This window comes from Maylandia zebra, linkage group LG18, assembly GCF_041146795.1.
Source record: "Maylandia zebra isolate NMK-2024a linkage group LG18, Mzebra_GT3a, whole genome shotgun sequence".
In the NCBI taxonomy this organism is placed as follows: domain Eukaryota; kingdom Metazoa; phylum Chordata; class Actinopteri; order Cichliformes; family Cichlidae; genus Maylandia; species Maylandia zebra.
Window position 1 is genome coordinate 23,692,116 of NC_135184.1, and position 20,410 is coordinate 23,712,525.

Consider the following 20,410-nt stretch of genomic DNA (forward strand, 5'->3'; position numbering starts at 1 on the left):
TATGGGGAAAACTTGCAGAAGACATGGGGAAGTGTTTTTATTAAGTTATTAAATTTATTACAAGGCTGACTTTTCTCAGGAACGAGCAGCTAGGAGCTGCATTATGCTTAATGCCCTGCATATAGCTTTCAACTAATGTGGTTTGGCATACACTCGGGGAAATCAGAGAGAGTATTGATTTTGGTTTTGGTGTAGTGGTGGAGAGTGGGTGTGAAGGGCCTTTTCATTCCACCAAATGTTTTTTTGAGTGTCACTTATTTCAGCATCCATCATTTCTCTTTCTGTCTTTTTAGCTCTATCTGTATCTCCTCATCTGCTGAGATCCGAACAGAATGAACGGCTGCAAATGAGGCTGCTTGCTGGAAGCTGCCATTGCTTCTCTGCTTCATTTAGCAGTGAAAGAAGGCGGCAGCTCTTTTCAAAACTCTCAAACCATATGCTAGGACTTCAACTGTGAAAGTGTACATGCACTATATATTGCGTATGTGTATGTTCACACTCACACATGCTTGGCTAGCTGGATGTTTTCCACTTGAAAGGATCATTTCAGCCAAGGCTAAAAACTCAGATTGGCACACATACAGTATTGTTCTTGTTTCTGTGTAGGCCTAGTTTCCCTATCAACTTAACACAGAGTCAGCTAACATGATTCATTGATGCCTCATCTGTAAATTTTTGCTCATGTACATAAGTGGCTCTCAAATTGGGGGGCTAGCTCCATCAGTGGGTAAATACAGTTTTATATATATATATATATATATATATATATATATATATATATATATATATATATATATATATATATATATATATATATATATATATATATATATATGATCTCACTGATCTCACCGATTCATCGATTCACTGATCCACACTACCAGGCTATACAGCAATGACATTGGAATGTCGTTCGGACTGGAGAAGTGTAGTCGGATGGTAACAAAGAGAGGGAAGGTAGTCAGAACTGAGGGGATTGAACTACCAGAAGGCAACATTGCAGACATAGAGGACAGTTACAAGTACCTGGGGATCCCGCAGGCAAATGGGAACCATGAAGAGGCCGCTAGAAAGGCTGCAACCACCAAGTACCTGCAGAGGGTCAGGCAAGTCCTGAGGAGTCAGCTGAATGGTAAGAACAAGATCCGGGCCATCAACACATACGCCCTGCCCGTGATCAGGTACCCTGCTGGGGTAATAGGCTGGCCAAAGGAGGAGATAGAAGCCACTGACATAAAGACAAGAAAGCTCCTGACCATGCATGGAGGGTTTCACCCCAAGTCCAGCACCCTGAGGCTGTACGCTAAGCGGAAGGAAGGGGGCCGGGGACTGGTGAGTGTCAGCACCACAGTCCAGGATGAGACAAGGAACATCCAAGAATACATTGGGAAGATGGCCCCAACTGACCGAGTGCTCAGTGAATACCTCAGGCAGCAGAAACCCAAGAAAGAGGAGGGAGACGAGGAACCATCATGGAAGGACAGGCCCCTGCACGGTATGTACCACCGGCAGATAGAGGAGGTGGCTGATATCCAGAAATCCTACCAGTGGCTGGACAAAGCTGGACTGAAAGACAGCACAGAGGCACTAATCATGGCAGCACAAGAACAAGCTCTGAGTACAAGATCCATAGAGGCTGGGGTCTATCACACCAGGCAAGACCCCAGGTGCAGGCTGTGTAAAGATGCCCCAGAGACAATCCAGCACATAACAGCAGGGTGCAAGATGCTAGCAGGCAAGGCATACATGGAACGCCATAACCAAGTGGCCGGCATAGTGTACAGGAACATCTGTGCCGAGTATAACCTAGAAGTCCCGAGGTCAAAATGGGAGATGCCCCCAAGGGTGGTGGAGAATGACCGAGCTAAGATCCTGTGGGACTTCCAGATACAGACGGACAAAATGGTGGTGGCTAACCAACCGGACATAGTGGTGGTAGACAAACAGAAGAAGACGGCCGTAGTGATCGATGTAGCGGTTCCCAATGACAGCAATATCAGGAAGAAGGAACACGAGAAGCTGGAGAAATACCAAGGGCTCAGAGAAGAGCTCGAGAGGATGTGGAGGGTGAAGGTAACGGTGGTCCCCGTGGTAATCGGAGCACTAGGTGCGGTGACTCCCAAGCTAGGCGAGTGGCTCCAGCAGATCCCGGGAATAACATCGGAGATCTCTGTCCAGAAGAGCGCAGTCCTGGGAACAGCTAAGATACTGCGCAGGGCCCTCAAGCTCCCAGGCCTCTGGTAGAGGACCCGAGCTTGAAGGATAAACCGCCCGCAGGGGCGTGCTGGGTGTTTTTTTTTTATATATATATATATGATGGGGTACTGGCCCACAACCGAGATGGGCACAATAAATGTTGTTTATGAAACCATGATGATCGACACTGTTATTTCCAATCTAAGCTGACACACTGACACTACATCACACCTCACAAGGACTCACTCTTCACTATATTTCCTTTATTTACATCAGTAAATAATCAGCAAAGCCAGTGGTAATGGTGTGGCCGGTAATGACAGGTTATTCATATCAAACAGCTGACTCATTAAACCTTTGCTACCTGCTCTCTTGACAGCAAAGACCAAGCAGGTATTTAGGTTGTCATAGAATTAAGCACTTAGTTTAAAAAAAAATCATAAAGTGGAAGTTGAAAAATATTCAATTTTGTACCATTTGATGATGGTGATGCCATTATGCTTATATTTAGATCAGTAAAATTCTGCCTGAGTGTGAGGCATGTACCTTTTTCAGTTTCCAAACCGAGAGGCACTGTACTAAGCTAGCAGTATTACCTCATATAATAATATATTTAAACATGCTTTTGCATTGTCCTCCACATTATATGCAGTTGAGTAGGTGCCTGTGTTGCAGCAGTGGACAACTATGGTAATCCCAAATGAGGTTTAGCCCAACGCCCAGGGCTACCGGAGGTCCACCAACTCCCTATGCACTTGATAGAGTTGTTCAAATTATAAGATCATTGTACTGTATAGGATATGAGTACTGCTTTGTGTGTGCGTGCGTGTTTTCTGTAGGTGGGGAGGGGTGGTGGACTACAGATGTCCTTGCCCCGAGCTTTCTCTACATGAAAATCTGTTTTGGAACAATCGCTGGCACCGAGTGATGCCACGCTATACAGCAGGAATGATTCCTGGAATCAGCTGTGGAGGGTTAAATGATACATAAAAAGACATGTATCACAATGTCATCGCTTATGGGAAGTGTTCCAGTAACACTTTAGAGACGTCATCATCAAAGCCTGCAGTTTCATCTACAACTAAATGTATTTTATGAATTTAGCTCAGAGGACATGACTAATCTTAAAACGCAGATTGTAGCCATTATTCACAGGGCCACGTCTGAATACACTCAGTGCAACACTGAAAAGGTAACTGGGAAAGATAGCCACATTAAATGGGATAAAGAGACAAACCAAACTCAGAGCAGGAGAAGCATGGGAGCCTGCTGCCCTCTAGTGCCAAATACCCAGCTCCCAGTCTAACACAAAGTCACAGCTGAGATGAGAATGAATAATTCATAAATGATGGGATGATAAAGCAGTATTATACCAATGCAAGATACGAGATGTAATTGATAATATGGGTCGCTTATCAAACACTTTCTCAACTCTAAAAAGAAAAGTGAAATCTCATGGACAAACTCCTGTTGCTGATAGTCTTAAGTGATATGCGTAATGCTTTAAGAACTGCTGACGAGATGAACTTTTGTGTGTACCCAGGAGTCCCTGATCCAGTATTAATTACTAGATTGTGTACTTTTTTCCCCACTCTTTTAACCTATTTTTATCAGCAAAGCGCCAACATCATGCACTCCATGAATGTCAACAGTTTCAGCCACTCTCTCTCCCACAGATTAACCTAGCAGTGCCAGTCAGCACCAGCGCAGGGGCGGTTCAGGTTTAATGTTTAAGCTTTTAGTACCACCTCTTTTGTCCACACACATTAGCCAATCTCCCTGTGTGTGCTAAACCAGGAGTGAGTCACCCGAGAGATTGAAGAGAGTGAACTGTGTGGGCCTGCTGGACAGTTGCGGCTCAAAAATCCTATGAGATAGTGCCATCTCTACGTTACCAGAGAGTTGGGGTCAAGGTAAGCTGTTGGATTTGACATTTGAAAAACAAATGTAGAATCAGGTGTCCCGTTTTTTAAAATTCAGCGATAGTATCACGACAGTAGTGAAGTACACGGAGCCGCGGCATTGTGTGAGTCACAACTCACACAAGTCCTCTGTAATTAGCAAAGCCCAAGCAGTACTGGAGTCATGTTGGGGTCTTTTGTGGAGTTGCTGTATTCCAGCAGTTTGTGGTGTATGTGTCATGCTGTTTGACATGGTGTGACTAATGGCTTTCCACTAACACAACTGTCTTTTAGAAATCTTGAATTGAGGTTTTCCTTCATTTTCCATTCAATATAGAGATATTGTGTCACCATATATTTGCAACTGGTTGAGGAGGTCTGTGCACAAGATACCTCACTGTATAAGAATCTGACATTTGTGTTTATCGGGAAGGTTTTTATTTTTAACTATATCCTGTAAATTTTAATTCAGTAGTAGAAACCCACAAATGATTATATATCTATCTATAGATAGATATATACATACACATATATGTGTATAGATATATGTGTATGTATACACATATATAGCTTCATTTTTACCCTAATAAACTGATATACAGATGTTTGAATGTTATTTGTAGAATGCTACTATTCTTTCTCTTTCCCACAGCTTCTCTTTGTCTTGCCGTGGTAAAGATTCTGCGATTTTTCCAATGAATTCCCAAAATCAGCCCACAGCATGAAATCATTCAAGAAACAAGACCAGGAGGGTGTGGTCGGGTCCTCCACCATTAAAGATCCACCAGTTGCTGTATGGGTTACTCACACACCGGATAATATCACCGATGATGGTGAGGATGATGCGACCTCCACAGGTCGCACATCCAGTTCTCCACCTTATGCTGAGCAAGAGAAGGAAAAAAAAGGAAGCCTGAAAGACAGATTGAAATCCCTCATCCCTCAGTCATGGGGCAAAAAATGGACAAAAGAAAGCGACTCTGAAGCCAGCACAACTGGTATCCAGATCCTACCCAATGGGACCAGAGTGAGCCCCCCTGTAAGTCCCTTGGTGGAGCGTCGGAACTGGAATGAATCTCTGGGAAGCTCCAGTCACAGCTCACATAAGCCTTTGATAAGAGAGAGTCCCACTGACGGTCTCTTTGGTCACGTCCCAGTAGAGGAGTCACTACTGTCCAGCATCCACCCTGCAGAGTATTACGCTGAGAAGGTGGAGGTCTACAAGCAGAAGTACTCTTATTTGAAATCATGGCCGGGATTGCTCAGGCTTCTAGCTGGACTTCAGCTCCTATTTGGAGGAATGGTTTTTGCGTGTGTCATTGCTTACATTCAGAAAGACAGTGAATGGTCCAACAGCTACGGACTCTATAATGGTGTATACAACAATGGGATGGGCCTGTCTGGGTACAGCTACAGAGGTCCTATGACTCCTTTCATTCTAGCTGTAGCTGGAATCTCATGGATCCTTACTCTGTGTCTCCTGGTGGTGGGAATGACAATGTACTATCGCACTATACTTCTCGACTCCTCGTGGTGGCCCCTGACAGAGGCCTTCATCAACGTGGCTCTTTTCCTGTTCTACATGGCAGCAGGGATAGTTTACTTGAACGACTTGAATCGCGGGGGGCTATGCTACACAACAATAGGTATTAACCCCATCGTCGCAAATCTGTGTCGGGTTGATGGTGGCCAGATGGCAGGAACAGCTTTCATCTTCATCAACATGGCCCTGTATCTAGGAAGCTTCCTGGTATGTCTGAAGATGTGGAGGCATGAAGCTGCACGTAGAGAGAGGCAGTATTTTGAGAACCAGGTACAGATTTTTACTCCTCTGTAAACAAATATGAAATACAAGGTCAGGTCTTCTAAATCTGAAGACTGACTGAAATACATTTCAAAGCTGCATATATGAAGGTATCCTCATGAATACAGTACAGTTAAATTCTCTGTGAAAGGCTAATATAGTGGAAACCCACCTTTAAATTGCTCATCATTACAGTTTTTTCTGTTAAAGTTGGTTAATATTTAGCTCATTTCTTGTGTGGCAGTATTTTAGAATTTTAAAGAACAGAGTTGCACCTGCAAATGTAGCTATCACCTGCATCTTTGGCACAAGGGCAACTACTGTCACAGTCTGGCAGAGGCAGACGGTGTGGACTGACAAAAAGGACCCAAAACTTGAATATTAACAAAAAGCAAGTCGTTTAATATGGCTGATTTAAAAATAAAAAAAAAAGTACAAAAACAAAAGGCAGAGGCACACAGGAAAAAAAAACTAGAACTAAACTGGGAAAATTAACTGCTGAACAAAAAACAAAGACCAAAACCTTGAACATGGAAAAATCCTGGAAACATGATGTGGAACAACAGACGACCTGACAATAAATGAACAGAACACACAAACTAAACAGACACAAGGGTGATTAGGGGAAGTGGAAACACATGGGGAAACAGCTGACACTAATCTGACATAACCAGGAAGCAAAGCTGACTATACTGACATAGACCTTCAAAATAAAACAGGAAACATGAGACGCAGACATGACAATACAAACTTGACAACAAAAGACACGCAGCATGAAACACATGAAGTTAGAGGGAAACTTAAATACAAGGGTACAAAACACAAAGGGAATCTAATAAACAAATGAACTTCGCCAACCTAATGAACTTTAAACATACACTATAAACATTAAAATAAACTAAAACTCAAAACGCTGGGTCAAAAGACCCAGGATCGTGACAGCTACTTTGTTCCAGTAACAATACTGATAATGATAAAATAACATCAGCACTGCTCCCATGACCGTATCATTTCCCCACTGGCAAATAAACAGGTCTAAGAGGGCTGCCTGCTCTGTGACGTTGCAGGTTTGATAGAGCTAAATAGAAATATCAGATACACAGATGATTGGAGGTTTAGCAAAATATATCCCATGAGTAACCCACAGCAAATATTTGAAGCATAAAACAAGAATGAAGCAAATTAGTTTTCAATGTATGGCCTTTCCAGCTGTTGACAACAACATCTGGGCCACTGTAGGCTAACAAAACAACCATATTACTGTGAGTGCAGATCGCCACATAACCTGTGCAGTAAACATGTCTCTATAGTTTTCTGTAATGGTGTGTTGGGATAATATGTATAGTAATGTAAAATAAGAAAGGATGAGAAGCCAGATGTGAACATAATAGTTCCATTAAAGAAATGCAGCTGTATTTTTCAAAATAAAAGCCTTCATGTAATGATGGCACATGCCAGTATAGTGTTGTGAACATCTTGTTCATTTGTTTTGTATTTGCCAAATGATGTTTTTCTTTTACCTTCAGCCTCAGGAGGAGTTTCAACAGTCCATCCCACTCAAACCGGTAACAACAAAACGCATATCATTCAGGGATGATGAAGCTGACAAAGCGCTGAGTAAAGATTATAACAATCGGGATAATCTTCTACATGACGTCCAAAAGAATCCAGTCAATCTGAACCCCAAAGTGCACATCATTGCAGACTACATCATGTAAGTTAACATTTATAAGTTGAATCACACCATTAGTTCGAAACATACAGAGAATCAGTTTTACTGTGTGTCTCCTTTCTGTAGCAAGTATCCAGAGATCAGCTGTGTGGAGGAAAGGGAAAAGTACAAAGCAGTTTTCAATGATCAGTATCAGGAATACAAAGACCTTCACAGAGACATCAGTGCTACTCTGAGTAAGTTCAGAGAGCTGGATCTCATGATGGAGCGACTCCCCCGAGAGACAAGTAGCAAAGAGGTGAGATTCATACCGACCTCCCATCGGTTTTCCTTTTTTATATGGGAATTAATTACTTTGTTATTCATATAGGACCAACGCAGGATTCAAAGTATTGTAAAGAAGTATCACCAGAAAAGGAATGTAAGTGACAATTTTTTTTAACCTTTTTTTCTGTTTTTTTAATGACAGTATAAACCGCGATTTCTACAGCTGCTCACTCTGAAATCAATCGTAGCAATTTTCAAATTTAACCATAGAGGTATTAGAGTTCTGTGTTCTGCCCAGGTAATAGTAGCTTTTATTCGGTAATTGTCTACTGATGCAAATAATTCTGAAAAATCATGTTTAACACAGATCAATTACAGAATGAATCAGTAAGAAAGGTTGGAAATAGAGCTTTCAGGCATTAATCAGCAGACTGTTGTGTGCATGTTTCGCAGGACCCTACTTTCCTAGAGAAAAAGGAACGCTGTGACTACTTGAAAGCCAAATTGAGCCACATTAAAAACAGAATCCGTGATTATGACCAGGAGACCATGGCAGATGGTCAGACATGAAGAAGATCAGAAACAAGTGTCCACAGCAACTGATGAACTGATGAAATAAAAACGCTTTTTAAAATGTCTGCTTCTTTGTGTGACAGACAACATTCTTCCTTCTGGAAAAGTCTGATTGTTGCGCATCATTGTATTTTCATGTACAATTAGATCAATGTTTACACAAATTCTGGTTTGTGACATGATTATATTCCTTGGGCTACAACATTATAAGAGATGCTTCTTCTGTAGAGCTTTGACTTGACGGTTTTGTGTTTCTAAATACTTTCTTGTCATTTCTGTGAAGGCCGAGCAACATTCACATGCTTGATGTAGAAATAAAATAAAGTTAAAGGATTGTTATATATCTTTCTGTAATATTTTTTTTACAACTATATTAATTTTATGCTGTTATTTCTTTACTTTTCACTTTTCTTCTTTGGGCATCACAGCGAAAGCAAGTTCTCAGTTAAAAAACTGCAGGTGCCAAATTAACAGAACTTGGAAACTGGCAATAATTTTTAATCTAATGATTTTAATATATTTTGGAGATTTCATAGTTTCTCTGATTTAAAATGTTAAATAGGAAAATGCAGCATAATTTCTCCAAATTGTATTGTAAAGTAACTCGGCTCAGAAATATTATTCTTGTTCTCAGTAGACTCTGCCACAGGCACTCATAGAATACACAATGTAGAGATATTATCTATGAAATCCGCCGCTGTGGTATTTCTATTAAGACAACAACAACAACAAGAACAACAAACCAAACAACAAATAAAACCACCTGTTGATCCTTTCTCTTGTCATATACACCCATTAGAACAGATTTATAGTCACTGGCCATGTTATTAGTTACACAAGTTATTAGTTGTACCAGACTCAACTACTTTGGACTTAAGGCCTGCCTTAATAGTTAATTAGCATAGATTCAACAAGGTGCTTGAAACATTCCTCTGACATTTTGGTCCATATTGACATCACCATCACATATTTGCTGCAGATTTGGAAGCTGCACATCTGTGATGTTACTCTACACATCCCAAAGCTGCTCTGCTGGATTGAGATCTGGTGACTGTAGAGGCCATTTGAGTATAGCCAACGTAATGCTATGTTCAAGAAATCGGTTTGAGATGATTTGAGTTTTGTGTTATGCTGCTGGAAGCAGCCATCAGAAGATGGGTACACTGTGGTCATAAACGGATGGAGATGGTCAGCAACAATACTCAGGTAGGCAGTAAGGTAGTAAATCAAGACTCATCAAACCAGGCAGTATTTTTCCAGTCTTCTTTTGTCCAGTATTGGTGAGCTTGTGTGAATTGTAGCATCAGTTTCCTGTTTTTAGCTGACAGCAATGGCACCCGGTGTGGTCTTCTGCTGCTGTAACCAATCACCTTCAAGGTTTTGAAGGTCTGAAATACTTAGACCAGCCTGTCTGGGAAAAGCAGTTATGCACTTATTGTTATGATTTTGTAGTTAAGTATCACTCTGCATTGTATAAAGTATGAATCATAGATCACATGAATTGTACTTTTACAATTATATTAGAATTTATCAAAAGATTTGTCAAAAAGGTTTCGGTCTAATGCGTGGACTGGGCTGAATATCAGTAGGTTATACTTAGGTTGGAGGTTGTAAACTGCAATTTGAATGTAGCAGGAGCCTGGGTATAAAATCTCACGAGCACGTGGGTGAAGCAGGTCGTTAGCGGGTGAACGGTGCCCCTGCTGAGACGCTCGGTAGCTCCGGAGAGTGTGGGTGAAGCTTTCGAAACTTTCATTGTTTTGTTAGGAGAAACTATCCATCCAGTAAAATAAAGGCGAAGTTAACGATCGTTGATGGGATATAAAGCGGACGGTGTGGTGGTGGCCAGGAGTCATGAACGACGCGGTTTAAGCAGCTGAACCTGGATCGGTGTAAAGTTTATGAGTTTTTCACGGCGCTTGGGTAAGTTGCGTAACTCATATGTCCTTGTTGATTCCTCTCTGAAGTTTTTTACATTTAAAGAGAATTTTCTTAATTATTATTGACCGTCTAACCTCGCTGATGATGCTGATTGATTAAAAGAAAACCTCCGAGCATTAACAAATGAGTTTAAAATATTTTACGACCAAGTAAAATGCTCATATTTTAAACACGTTATGACAGTGGACAGAAGTGTTTTTTTCTGGGCTGAAGTGGAATGAGCCTCTTTTAATGTAGAGATGTTCAGTTATGTACAATTAGCACACACTTGCAGTAACAGAGGAGTACACGAGTTCGTTATGTCACGGGTTTAAATCAAACAGAAAAAGTTAAATTTGGGGGGTTTAAGTTGTATCTTCACCCCTCCCTAAGTGGTGCTGACAATCAGCAGGTGCTCACAGGTAACATGCAGAACAGGGGCTATGTCTGTGGCTCTCCACTGCTGAAAACACCACGCATGGCTGCTCACCTCTTATCTGCTGTGTGTCTGAATAATTGAAGCGTGCTGGGTTTGAGCTCATTGGAGTGATGAAGTGTGGGTCAGCTACACTAGAAAGGGTTCAGGGACGGGCTGAGGTGAGAGTGCTGCATGCTGGTGAGCTGAAAAAGGTGCTTATAACTAAAACGTAGCTACACTTAATTAGGGCTTAAAGGGACAGGGAAAATGCGTTGGAAGTGAATTCATCTTTTAGATTTTGAAAGTCATTTTGCTCATCAAAACATCCCACTGAAGAATTTACACTATAAAAAATTGAATTAAAAATACTTAGCGTAATAAAATCTCCTATTAAATGCATTATGTTATAGTGCTGATATCTATATAGGCTCAAGTCATTTACCCTTGCATTAATTCTGTCTCATTTTCACCCCTCTTCCAGGTGAAATTGGAGCATTATCCAGTAAACCATGTATGAGCCTCGGTACTATGATAACCCCCCTGTGTACAGCCCACCCTACAGCACTACCTCCCACAGCTTGTATCCCCCAAGGAGTGTCCAATCCCCTCGAAGCCAGAATGCCCCCTATACCTACGATGTCCCACCAGAGTCTTACTACATGGAGGGGAAGCCTCAACACTTCTACCGCTGGTTCTCACCTCCTGGTTTTGTCAAGACCTTCCAAGGAGCCACGGTGCTCATGTGTTTCCTCATCTTCGCCTTAGTAGCGTCAACTTTGGTGTGGGACATGAACAGATTTGGGTATGGGGGATATGGTGTTGTTGATGCTGGAAGTGTTGGAGGGTTGGGGTCAGGATATTATGGAGGTAGCTACGGCTATGGCGGCTCCTACATGACGCCTCAGTCTGCCAAGGCAGCGATGATTTCCATGGGTGCCATCAACTTCCTGGTGTCACTGGGGTTCTTGGTGGCGAGTTTCTCACGGTCACGGAGCATACGGACATGCAGGTTTTACCTCACTGTGTTCATCTGTGATATCATCTTAGCTGTCCTTCAGGTGAGTCTGTCTCACCCAACAAACAAAGCAAGTCACAAATATATTCAGTTGTTCATTTTCATCAAATCCCTTCGATCAGCACTCATCACCCATCCATTCATCCATCCATCCATTCATTCTTCTTCTGCTTTTCAAAAGCAGTTGTCCTAACAGGATACACCCTGGACAGGTCACCAGTCTATCGCAGGGACAGCATATGAGAAACAGACAACCATTTAATTGACTTGCACACCTTCGGCTAGATTAAAATCACCAGCTAACCTAACATGCTGCATATCTTTGAATAGTAGGAAGAAGCCAGAGTAGCCAAAGAGAACCCGCACAGATACAGGATAACATGCTGACTCCATGCAGAAGGACCCCACTCAGAGGAGGAACACAGTATAGTGGTTCTATGTTCTGTGGGCTGATCAGTGGGATCCTCTTCTGATCAGTCAGTTTTGACCTGAAACTGAATTGCAGCCTTTTGTGTTCAGAAATGATGCTAAATTAAACGTTTGAGCCAACTTTTTAGTGTAAGTAGAAACTACATGAGACTTCTGTGTTTTTAATCTGTGGCATTGGCAAATCACTTATTTATTATGATTAAATTTGCTTTCGGTTTGTCGTCTAGGGCATCATTGACATCATCTTTGTTATTGGTGTGAACCCGATGTCTCAGAGCTCGCAGAGCATGCTGTACAACCCCATGCTCATGATGTGTCAGAACATCCAGGGCAGCCCTAGCCTCAGTGGCAGCGTGGGGGCCGGTTTTCCTGGGGGGTTTCCTCTGTTCAATCAATACCTGCAACACTACTGCTACATGGACCCCGAGGAGGTTAGCAGGAAGTATCTATCTATCTATCTATCTATCTATCTATCTATCTATCTATCTATCTATCTATCTATCTATCTATCTATCTATCTATCCATCCATCCATCCATCCATCCATCCATCCATCCATCCATCCATCCATCCATCCATCCATCCATCCATCCATCCATCCATCCATCCATCCAAAGTTCACTCTTTCCTCAGGCAGTGGCGTTTGTGTTGGGTCTTCTGGTGGTGGTGGCTTTATCGTTTTCTGCTTACTTCGCCTACAAAACCCGCAGCAAGATTTGGCGCCACGGAAAAGCTAACATCCATTGGGATGAGGCCGTGGCCAGGCCATCGGAGGGGCAGGATATACAGGACTGGGTGAGTAAAGTCTCATTATAATTTTTGAAACAGCATATAAATGGGGAACTGATGTTTATCAGCTGAGGATAAAAAAAAGTGAATTAACAAAAAGATGTTGACTTATTTTTGTATAACTTCATTTTTTACAGTGACATCACTTCCTAAACAGTCACAATTGCTTTTTTTCAGATACCAGCACCAATGAATTCCCAGCATTTATATAAACAATCTGTTGAGGTTTTCATGCATTGACAGTGAAAAATGAGTGTCACAAAGTCACAATACCTGTCGATGTTGAATCAAAGAATACTGGTGTTTATCCTTGACACTCCCAGGTTTCACTCTGACTGATGATTAACCAGACTAGTGATAACAGGCACATAGAAACCATTTAACAATGACAGTCAGACAGCATTACAAGGTCCAGGTTTTAGCTTTTAGTGACATGAAACTGATCAGGAAGCTCATAAAGTAACTCACTTTATGGTTAAGAGCCAGGTTTTAAGTTTCACTTTGCACACAGTCTCAGACCGATTCATTTAGAACCAGAAGAATTTGTGGTAAACATATTTTTTTAACTAGTTGTCCCTAAATAAAATTAAGTTGTTTTGTTCCAAACCTCACAGATTTACAACATATGACATAATATATTACACCATACAGCAACAAAGACGGCAATAAATGAACCTCACGTAGCAAAGGTGTCGGCACCTCGTTCAGTAATTTTTTAATTGATATTATTCTCCACATAATCAGCCAAAACCCACAGAAACCAGTACAATATCCATCTAAAGAAATGACCCTGAACAGCAGGTTGACTTCTTAGATTTTATCAATGGGATAAGATATGTGCTTTGCTGTGAATATGATGCAGATTACAAACATTATTTCTATGTTGTTTCTGTCACATTTATTTTTGTTTAAATTTACATTACATAAATTATGACTTAGAAACCAAAAAATCTACTTAAAGCTGAGACAGATAAAAGAGACAGACAGAAATAGAAGCTCTTGACTAACATGCAGCACCACTTTGTTCCATCGGTCAAGATTTTACCCACAGAAAAAACATGTGCTTGAACTATAGTACCAATTTGTACACATTTAATGGTTTTTCATTATTTTCATACATGACAGTATAGTAGAACAGTCCTGAAGACATCAAAAAATTTAAATAACACAATTACAGTTTACAGTCGTGGTAATTTGGGGCTTTTAATTGACACTCACTCTCACAAACATTTGATTAAATGTCCCTCAGCAAGTTGCCCATCAGCCTGTATGGGAATTAGAGAAAATCCAAAATAAATTCAAACTCGTGCACCCACTTCTTGTTGTTTCTTTTTAGAGCCATTAAAGATGAATGCTGTATAATTATTTCACCATGCAAAAAGGACAGTTCAAAAAAATAGCCCCAAATTACCATAACGTTCAAGCCCGTGATGAGAGCATGTAAACTTCTGACCTTTACTGAATGTGCGGAGCAAAAAATGTGAACAAAGCATTCCTCAAATAACCTCCTTTGCTTTGATAACAGGTTTGAGCGCTGTTCATTCTGACAAGCGACTTCCTTAAGTTATCATAAAAATTGTTTCCAGCAGTCTTGCAGGAGCTGCCAGCTGCGATAAGCATTTCTTGACTGATTTCCTCCCTCTGCATCCCAACCATGATGGGTTTAGGTCAGGCTGTTGGAATGACCATGCCATCTGATGCACAACTCCATCACTTTGCCACTTGGTCTGCTACAAAGCTCACAGAACGTTGAGGTGCAATTTGGCTCATTGTCATGTCACTAATAAACATCCTCCACAGCACGTTTATTAATGGGAACATACTGCACATACTGTCCAATCTGCCTTCTTTGCATTTCTCAGAGATGCAGGTATGCTTCATCTCAGATTATGACCTCAGCAAGGATGTGGGGTTTGAGGAATTTAAAGAATTAGTTCTTTTGTGGTTTTATTGACGCATGTGTCAATGAGAGGAAAAGAAAAATTGGTTTGAGAGCTTTTCTCAGAGAGCATCAGCGGTCCAGCATTTACCAGCTATTCCTGCTGCTTTGACGCTATGTGCTCTTTTTATTTCGCAGTAGCCTGATGCGATGTTTAGCAGCAATTAATCCATTAAAGTAGCCATGTGACATGAACGTATCAGGCCCACCGTGACTCATTAGGGCAAGGGAAGCAACGTATTCAGTAAGTTCAGTGAAGTCTTGGCCTACATTCTTCCTATCAGCGCAAAGCATGTACCAAGTTGCTTCATCAAGAGGCAGGCCCTATTCTGGGGCACTCTTGTTTCGCACTGAAGATGCTTGCCTTGCAGGGAGGCATATATAATGTATGTGGCATGTATAATGAATAAAAAGGGTTGAGTTGCCTCTGTGTTGCTGTGTGAATCCCTACAGAGTGTGGTGGCACTAAATGATTCAGTCTGTGAAGGGGCTGCTACACACTGCTGCAGATTAGACTCCTGGCTAAGACGTAATTTCCCCCGGTTTTGTGCTACATGACTGGAAAAGGGAGATAATTGAGGGAATATAGGAAAAGTAGATTAAAAGAAAATGCGTTATGATATCTGAAAACTGTGCGTTGCTTATGTTGAATTAAAAAAAAACGTAATTAATGGGGCTTTTTTTTATCAGCATCAGGAGTTACCCCAGAGTCGAACAGATGACAAGACCTCCTCCAAAGGAAAAATATCTCAAGGTTACAGAGAGATTTTATTGTGATGAGCGTTTACATAATGTCGCAGATTCTATGGCTTACAAATTACCATAATAGTGAGTCAAAGCAATCATTAAAAACAGCTTTCCTGGGTAAATTTCTAAATTCTAATAGTTGGCAGCCCTTTATAGACAGCACAATCATTTAATTAGAAATATCTGCAGCTTTAGGTAGTAATCAGAACCATTACTAATAATAATCCCGATGTCTGGATTTAACAATAACAGCTGAATGTGCACCTGTCTGCCGCAGTGGATCAAATTCCTTGTAGCTTTCCTCTAGGTGCTCCCCACCCACACACCCCCACACCCTCACATGGGGGATTGACTTGCAACCCTGACATTCATAAGATCTATTTCACTGACTGCATTTTTCAAACATCAGCTCGCTAGACCTTTATCCTGTGTGACTGCACCCTGTTACAGAAATAGGTCAGACAAGCCTTCATTAATGATGCATATGACAGTGGATCAAATGAGGCGTAATGCAGTTCCAGTGTCTGATATTCTCCGTACCCTATAAGGATGTTTTCTTTTGACAGTGGTTGCAGCATCTGTTACACTGTAGGTGTTAAAATATCTGTCTGATAAACACATGCGACTCTTCGCCGCAGTCTCAGCCTTTTCAGCGCGCTGCTGATGATATTGATGTTCACACGCTCTCACACTGTTAACGCTCTGGTGGAATGCATCTCACATCAGATGGAACCGGGAAATTGTATTGTGCGCGTGTGTCCTTCGAATGAATCGCCTCTGTTAGCTGCTGAAAGAAATGAAGAGATTATTTTAGGTGAGGGGGAGCTCATCCTGAAAACCTGGAGGAGTGCTTCTCTCTCTTTAATGGCTGAATGGATATGAGAGCTGTCACACAGTCATGCTGAGGCCAAGGCTAGCGTTTGTGTCTGCCCTTGTATCAGTCTGGCTACATGTGAACGCGTCTGGCAGGGACATGCCGACTTTCAGCCAAGTGTTTCTGAGCAGTTTGGAGAACCCTCCAGTTCTGCACTTCTCCACTTAGGCGACAGAGTCAGTCGAAGGATTTCTTTCCGGCTTAAAAAAATACATCTCACAACTCTGGAGGATTATATTATTTATATCATCGTGTTAAATATGGCGTTATCTCAGAAAACACCAAGATAAAGACTTCAGGTTATTCAAACCAGAGGTCCTGGAAGTAAATAAGGAGATTATGATTTGACGGTCCGGATGTTGTCTTAGGTGAATCATGTTGGAGAAGTGCGCAGCACCCAGCAGGCACCGACTGTTGTTGTGTCAGAGAGAGCAGCGCCAGACCTGAGGGCGGAGAACAGCGCGGTCTCCTACGGCAATGGAGCAGTCAGCATCCACAGTGAGGGAAATTACAGAACCAACAGGTGGGTGATGTTTGCAGCAAATGAGTCTGTGACGCACAGATTCTCCAGTGTGGCCTGTGTTCAAATAATAGGTCACATTACAAAAACACACACACACGTTTGGCTTCAAATCCAAACAAGTATGAAGTACAAAAAGCAAAAAGAGACACATTTTCGTCACAGTGTCAAACACATAAGTTATGTTTCCCTGTTCCTGATCTTCAGTTAAGTCTTGATTTTCCACAGTTTCTCTGCAAACAAGAGCAAGACACATGGTGCTGAGCCTTTGTACCAAAACTGCAGGGCCAAAGTTTGTCCCAGCAGCTCTTCAGATGAGAGTGACAGCATCAGGCCTCCACCTTATTACGTGAAGAAGGAACGGAAAAAGGACAGAGAGCCAATGCCTGCTGCTCAGGTGATGATCGAGTCGCAGTATGAAACTGGTTACACCACAGGAGACACCGGCAACGGGCTGGACCGGGACCACACAGATTACCTCTACAGGTATGTCCTGAGGTTGCTGCAACCTCAGAGAGTTCAGTGTGTGAGAAAGTATTTACTCAAAGCAAAAGAAGCTTCAGTGGTGTTCAGAGTAGTTTAAATAATAAATACAAAATATAGTCTTGAACCTGAAATCATAAAAACTACACGTCTCTTTATTTAACAAGAAAAATGTGTTTTTACTCATATAATGTTAAAAATATGCATTACATCTAAATGAAGAGTCTACGTGCTGGTTTAGATGCATTTCCTTCCTTTTAACAGTCTCTTAATTTTTTTTTATGAAGGAATAGAATTAAATAAAAAAAATGCTGAATATCACTGTAGATGTTGACTAAGCAAGAAAAATTAGCACTGGTATCAGTTTTTAAAAATCCCCTTTGGTTATACCCACGATTAAGTAAAGATCATACCCTGAGGAGGAACAATTATCTAATCAGTCACATCTTTAATAAAGAAATGACACAGTATTTATAATATTTTAGAGTAAAATACAGCAATATCAGAAAGAAGTGGTCAGGATCACAGTTGCCTCTAAGGGAGTTCAGCTAATTTAATACTGGTGGAGATACTAATGAAAAGCTCCCCTTTGTATCTGCCATTGCCCCAATAACAGTTTTAATGTAACAATGATTTCATGTCTTGGTATTAACGCTGTTCCAGGCTGTACCCAGAGATAACTTCAGATGAGCAGCGCAGAAGATACAAGAAGGATTTTGACTCAGATCTGTCGCGCTATAAGATCCTCTGCAGCGAGCTGGATGACATCAGCGACAAGATGCACAAGCTGAGCCGAGAGTTGGACGCACTGGAAGAAGACTCCATGAAGTACCAGGTAGAGAAAAACAGGAATAAGGTGCACAGAGTGGAAAAGCTGAAGGTGGAGGGCCAGGAGAATATATCAGCCAGTCATGGTTGTGGCTTTTGTATTTAAGTATTTGACATTTCCCAGCATAAAGTCAGCAAAACCTTTCTTTTTTCTTTTTGTAGGGTGTGGCAGATGAGTATAACCAACTGAAATGCCTTAAAAGTGTGAGTATAAGAAGATCTGTGATGTCATAATGTAAAGTTTGCAGTTTCTTCACTTTAGAGAGAAACTGAGTAAATTAAACATACACTAACCTAAAATCATAGATTGAATATAAAAGATGGATATGCCTGCTGCGTCATCACTCATTGGTTAAATTAAAGATCAGTTGTGAAGCGTCAAACCGAACATTTCTTCCAACGTCATCTTAGCGTTTTGAAATCAACGCAGCTGGTGAAAAAGTGGGACACTGCATGCTAGTCGGCTAATGACTTGTTTATCATAAGTTGTTGCTCCTTCTTTCTAACGCTGCTGAGGACCATTTCTTTAAAATGACCTTTGTTTTATAATCAGTAGGGCTTGAAGCTGGTGATTAAGCCCATAAACTTTTCTGATGTCTTGCAGTAAAGGAGCTGAGGGGTATTTTCTAAATTTTTTTCAGTGGTCACGCAAACAGAAAAAATGCAGGATTAGAGTCACCAGGGAAATCAATAAAAACAAAATTGGCAAGACTTTTTCACCATCTTTGCTTGTCTGAAATCTTCCCACATGCCATTTCATCGTTCTCTGATTTAACAGCCCAATTTGGGGGCTTTGGGGGGACCATGTTACATCCCCAAATAGGCCTAGATGTAAGGGGAATTACATAATACTAGATGGGGAAACATGAGGAGGCTGTTTGGGTCGGTTTGAAAAGATTTATTGTCAGGTTGTGAATAAAAGGAAGCAGAAGTTCATTTTAGGAAGAGACAAAACCAACACAGCAACCAAAATGAAATAAAACCCATTGACTGATGAAGCTACTCAACAGAAAAGCAGACCTACTGCTCGACTCCCTAGCAACCAAAGATAAACAAGAGAAAAAGGGGAATATGAGAAGAATATGGCAACTCTCCCCTACAAGCTCCCTGTGGTCACAATAAATCAGTCGGGTTTAACAAGCAAAAACCAGCTAGGCACATAAGAAACCTACAAAAAAGTAAAAATAAAAACTAGCTAAGCTAAGGAAAGGCAACTTTAGTCAACTTCTATAGTCCCTGGAGAGCATGCAGTGGCTGCAGGACTCATACCAGCACCAGTGACATGAAAAGCAGGAACATCAGGAACTAGCAGTAGGGGAGGGTGGAACCCAGAGAAGGACCTGAAAGCAGAATGTGGCCATCTATATACTTTTTAATCTCTTTAAGGGGAGCTATGACATGTTTTCATATATTAGACAAATGCAGTTAGCTTTTTTACAGTCCAGATTATAAGATAAACTAGCTATCTCATTCCTGCACTGTAACACTACTACAATTGACAATATTGAGTTTGTTAAATATACACTTGTTTAAATTTTGTTTTTTCTAGACGCCTGAGTATCAAACAAAGAAGAAGCAGAGTAAGGAACTTCGGCAAAAACTTTTCCACATCAAACGTCTGGTGAAAATCTACGACCAAGGTTTCTGCTAGTGTACATTATTCATCTGTCCAGAAAGGTGTGCTGACAAGAATTCATCCAGCATTTACTGACTTTTCCTTCACTGGCTGCACAGAACTTCCCAGCTAGTGTCACTAATACTGGTCCTACAGCCAGTGAACCTCATTTCTGTTTTTGACATCAATGTTCATGAAGCTGTAAGCATACAGCAACTCTGTGTGTGGTTTTAAACTGCATAGGAACACGGCGCTGTCATACGTCTGTCACGATGTCTGTCATATTTAAGCATGAGATTTCAATTTCAGTTGTAATTTAATTTAAATATATGACAAACTATGTAAGAATACGCTGGAAGACGAGCGTAATGTAAATAAAGAAGCAAGTGAAACTCCTGTTTTTGTCATACAAAACTACTTT

General features: G+C 41.2%; 1 protein-coding gene across 2 annotated transcripts; it reads left to right on the forward strand.

Annotated features, from left to right (window-relative positions):
* Positions 1-3,967: 3,967 nt before the first annotated feature.
* Positions 3,968-20,380, forward strand: ocln1 (occludin1). 2 transcript variants are annotated; one of them, XM_076876343.1, is made up of 14 exons: positions 3,968-4,109; positions 4,750-5,910; positions 7,428-7,615; positions 7,700-7,871; positions 7,944-7,994; positions 8,294-8,406; positions 11,260-11,809; positions 12,423-12,626; positions 12,828-12,989; positions 16,912-17,066; positions 17,292-17,549; positions 18,210-18,381; positions 18,537-18,578; positions 19,924-20,380. In XM_076876343.1, exons 2-14 carry the CDS (start codon positions 4,819-4,821, stop codon positions 20,023-20,025), a joined length of 3,261 nt encoding a protein of 1,086 aa, XP_076732458.1. In that variant the 5' UTR covers positions 3,968-4,109; positions 4,750-4,818; the 3' UTR covers positions 20,026-20,380. The 2 variants fall into 2 exon arrangements, with proteins under 2 accessions (XP_076732458.1, XP_004542441.2); XM_004542384.2 differs by lacking the exons at positions 3,968-4,109; positions 4,750-5,910; positions 7,428-7,615; ... (1 more) ...; positions 7,944-7,994; positions 8,294-8,406 and adding an exon at positions 10,084-10,336 and having other exon boundaries at positions 11,233-11,809.
* The last annotated feature ends 30 nt before the right edge of the window (positions 20,381-20,410 follow it).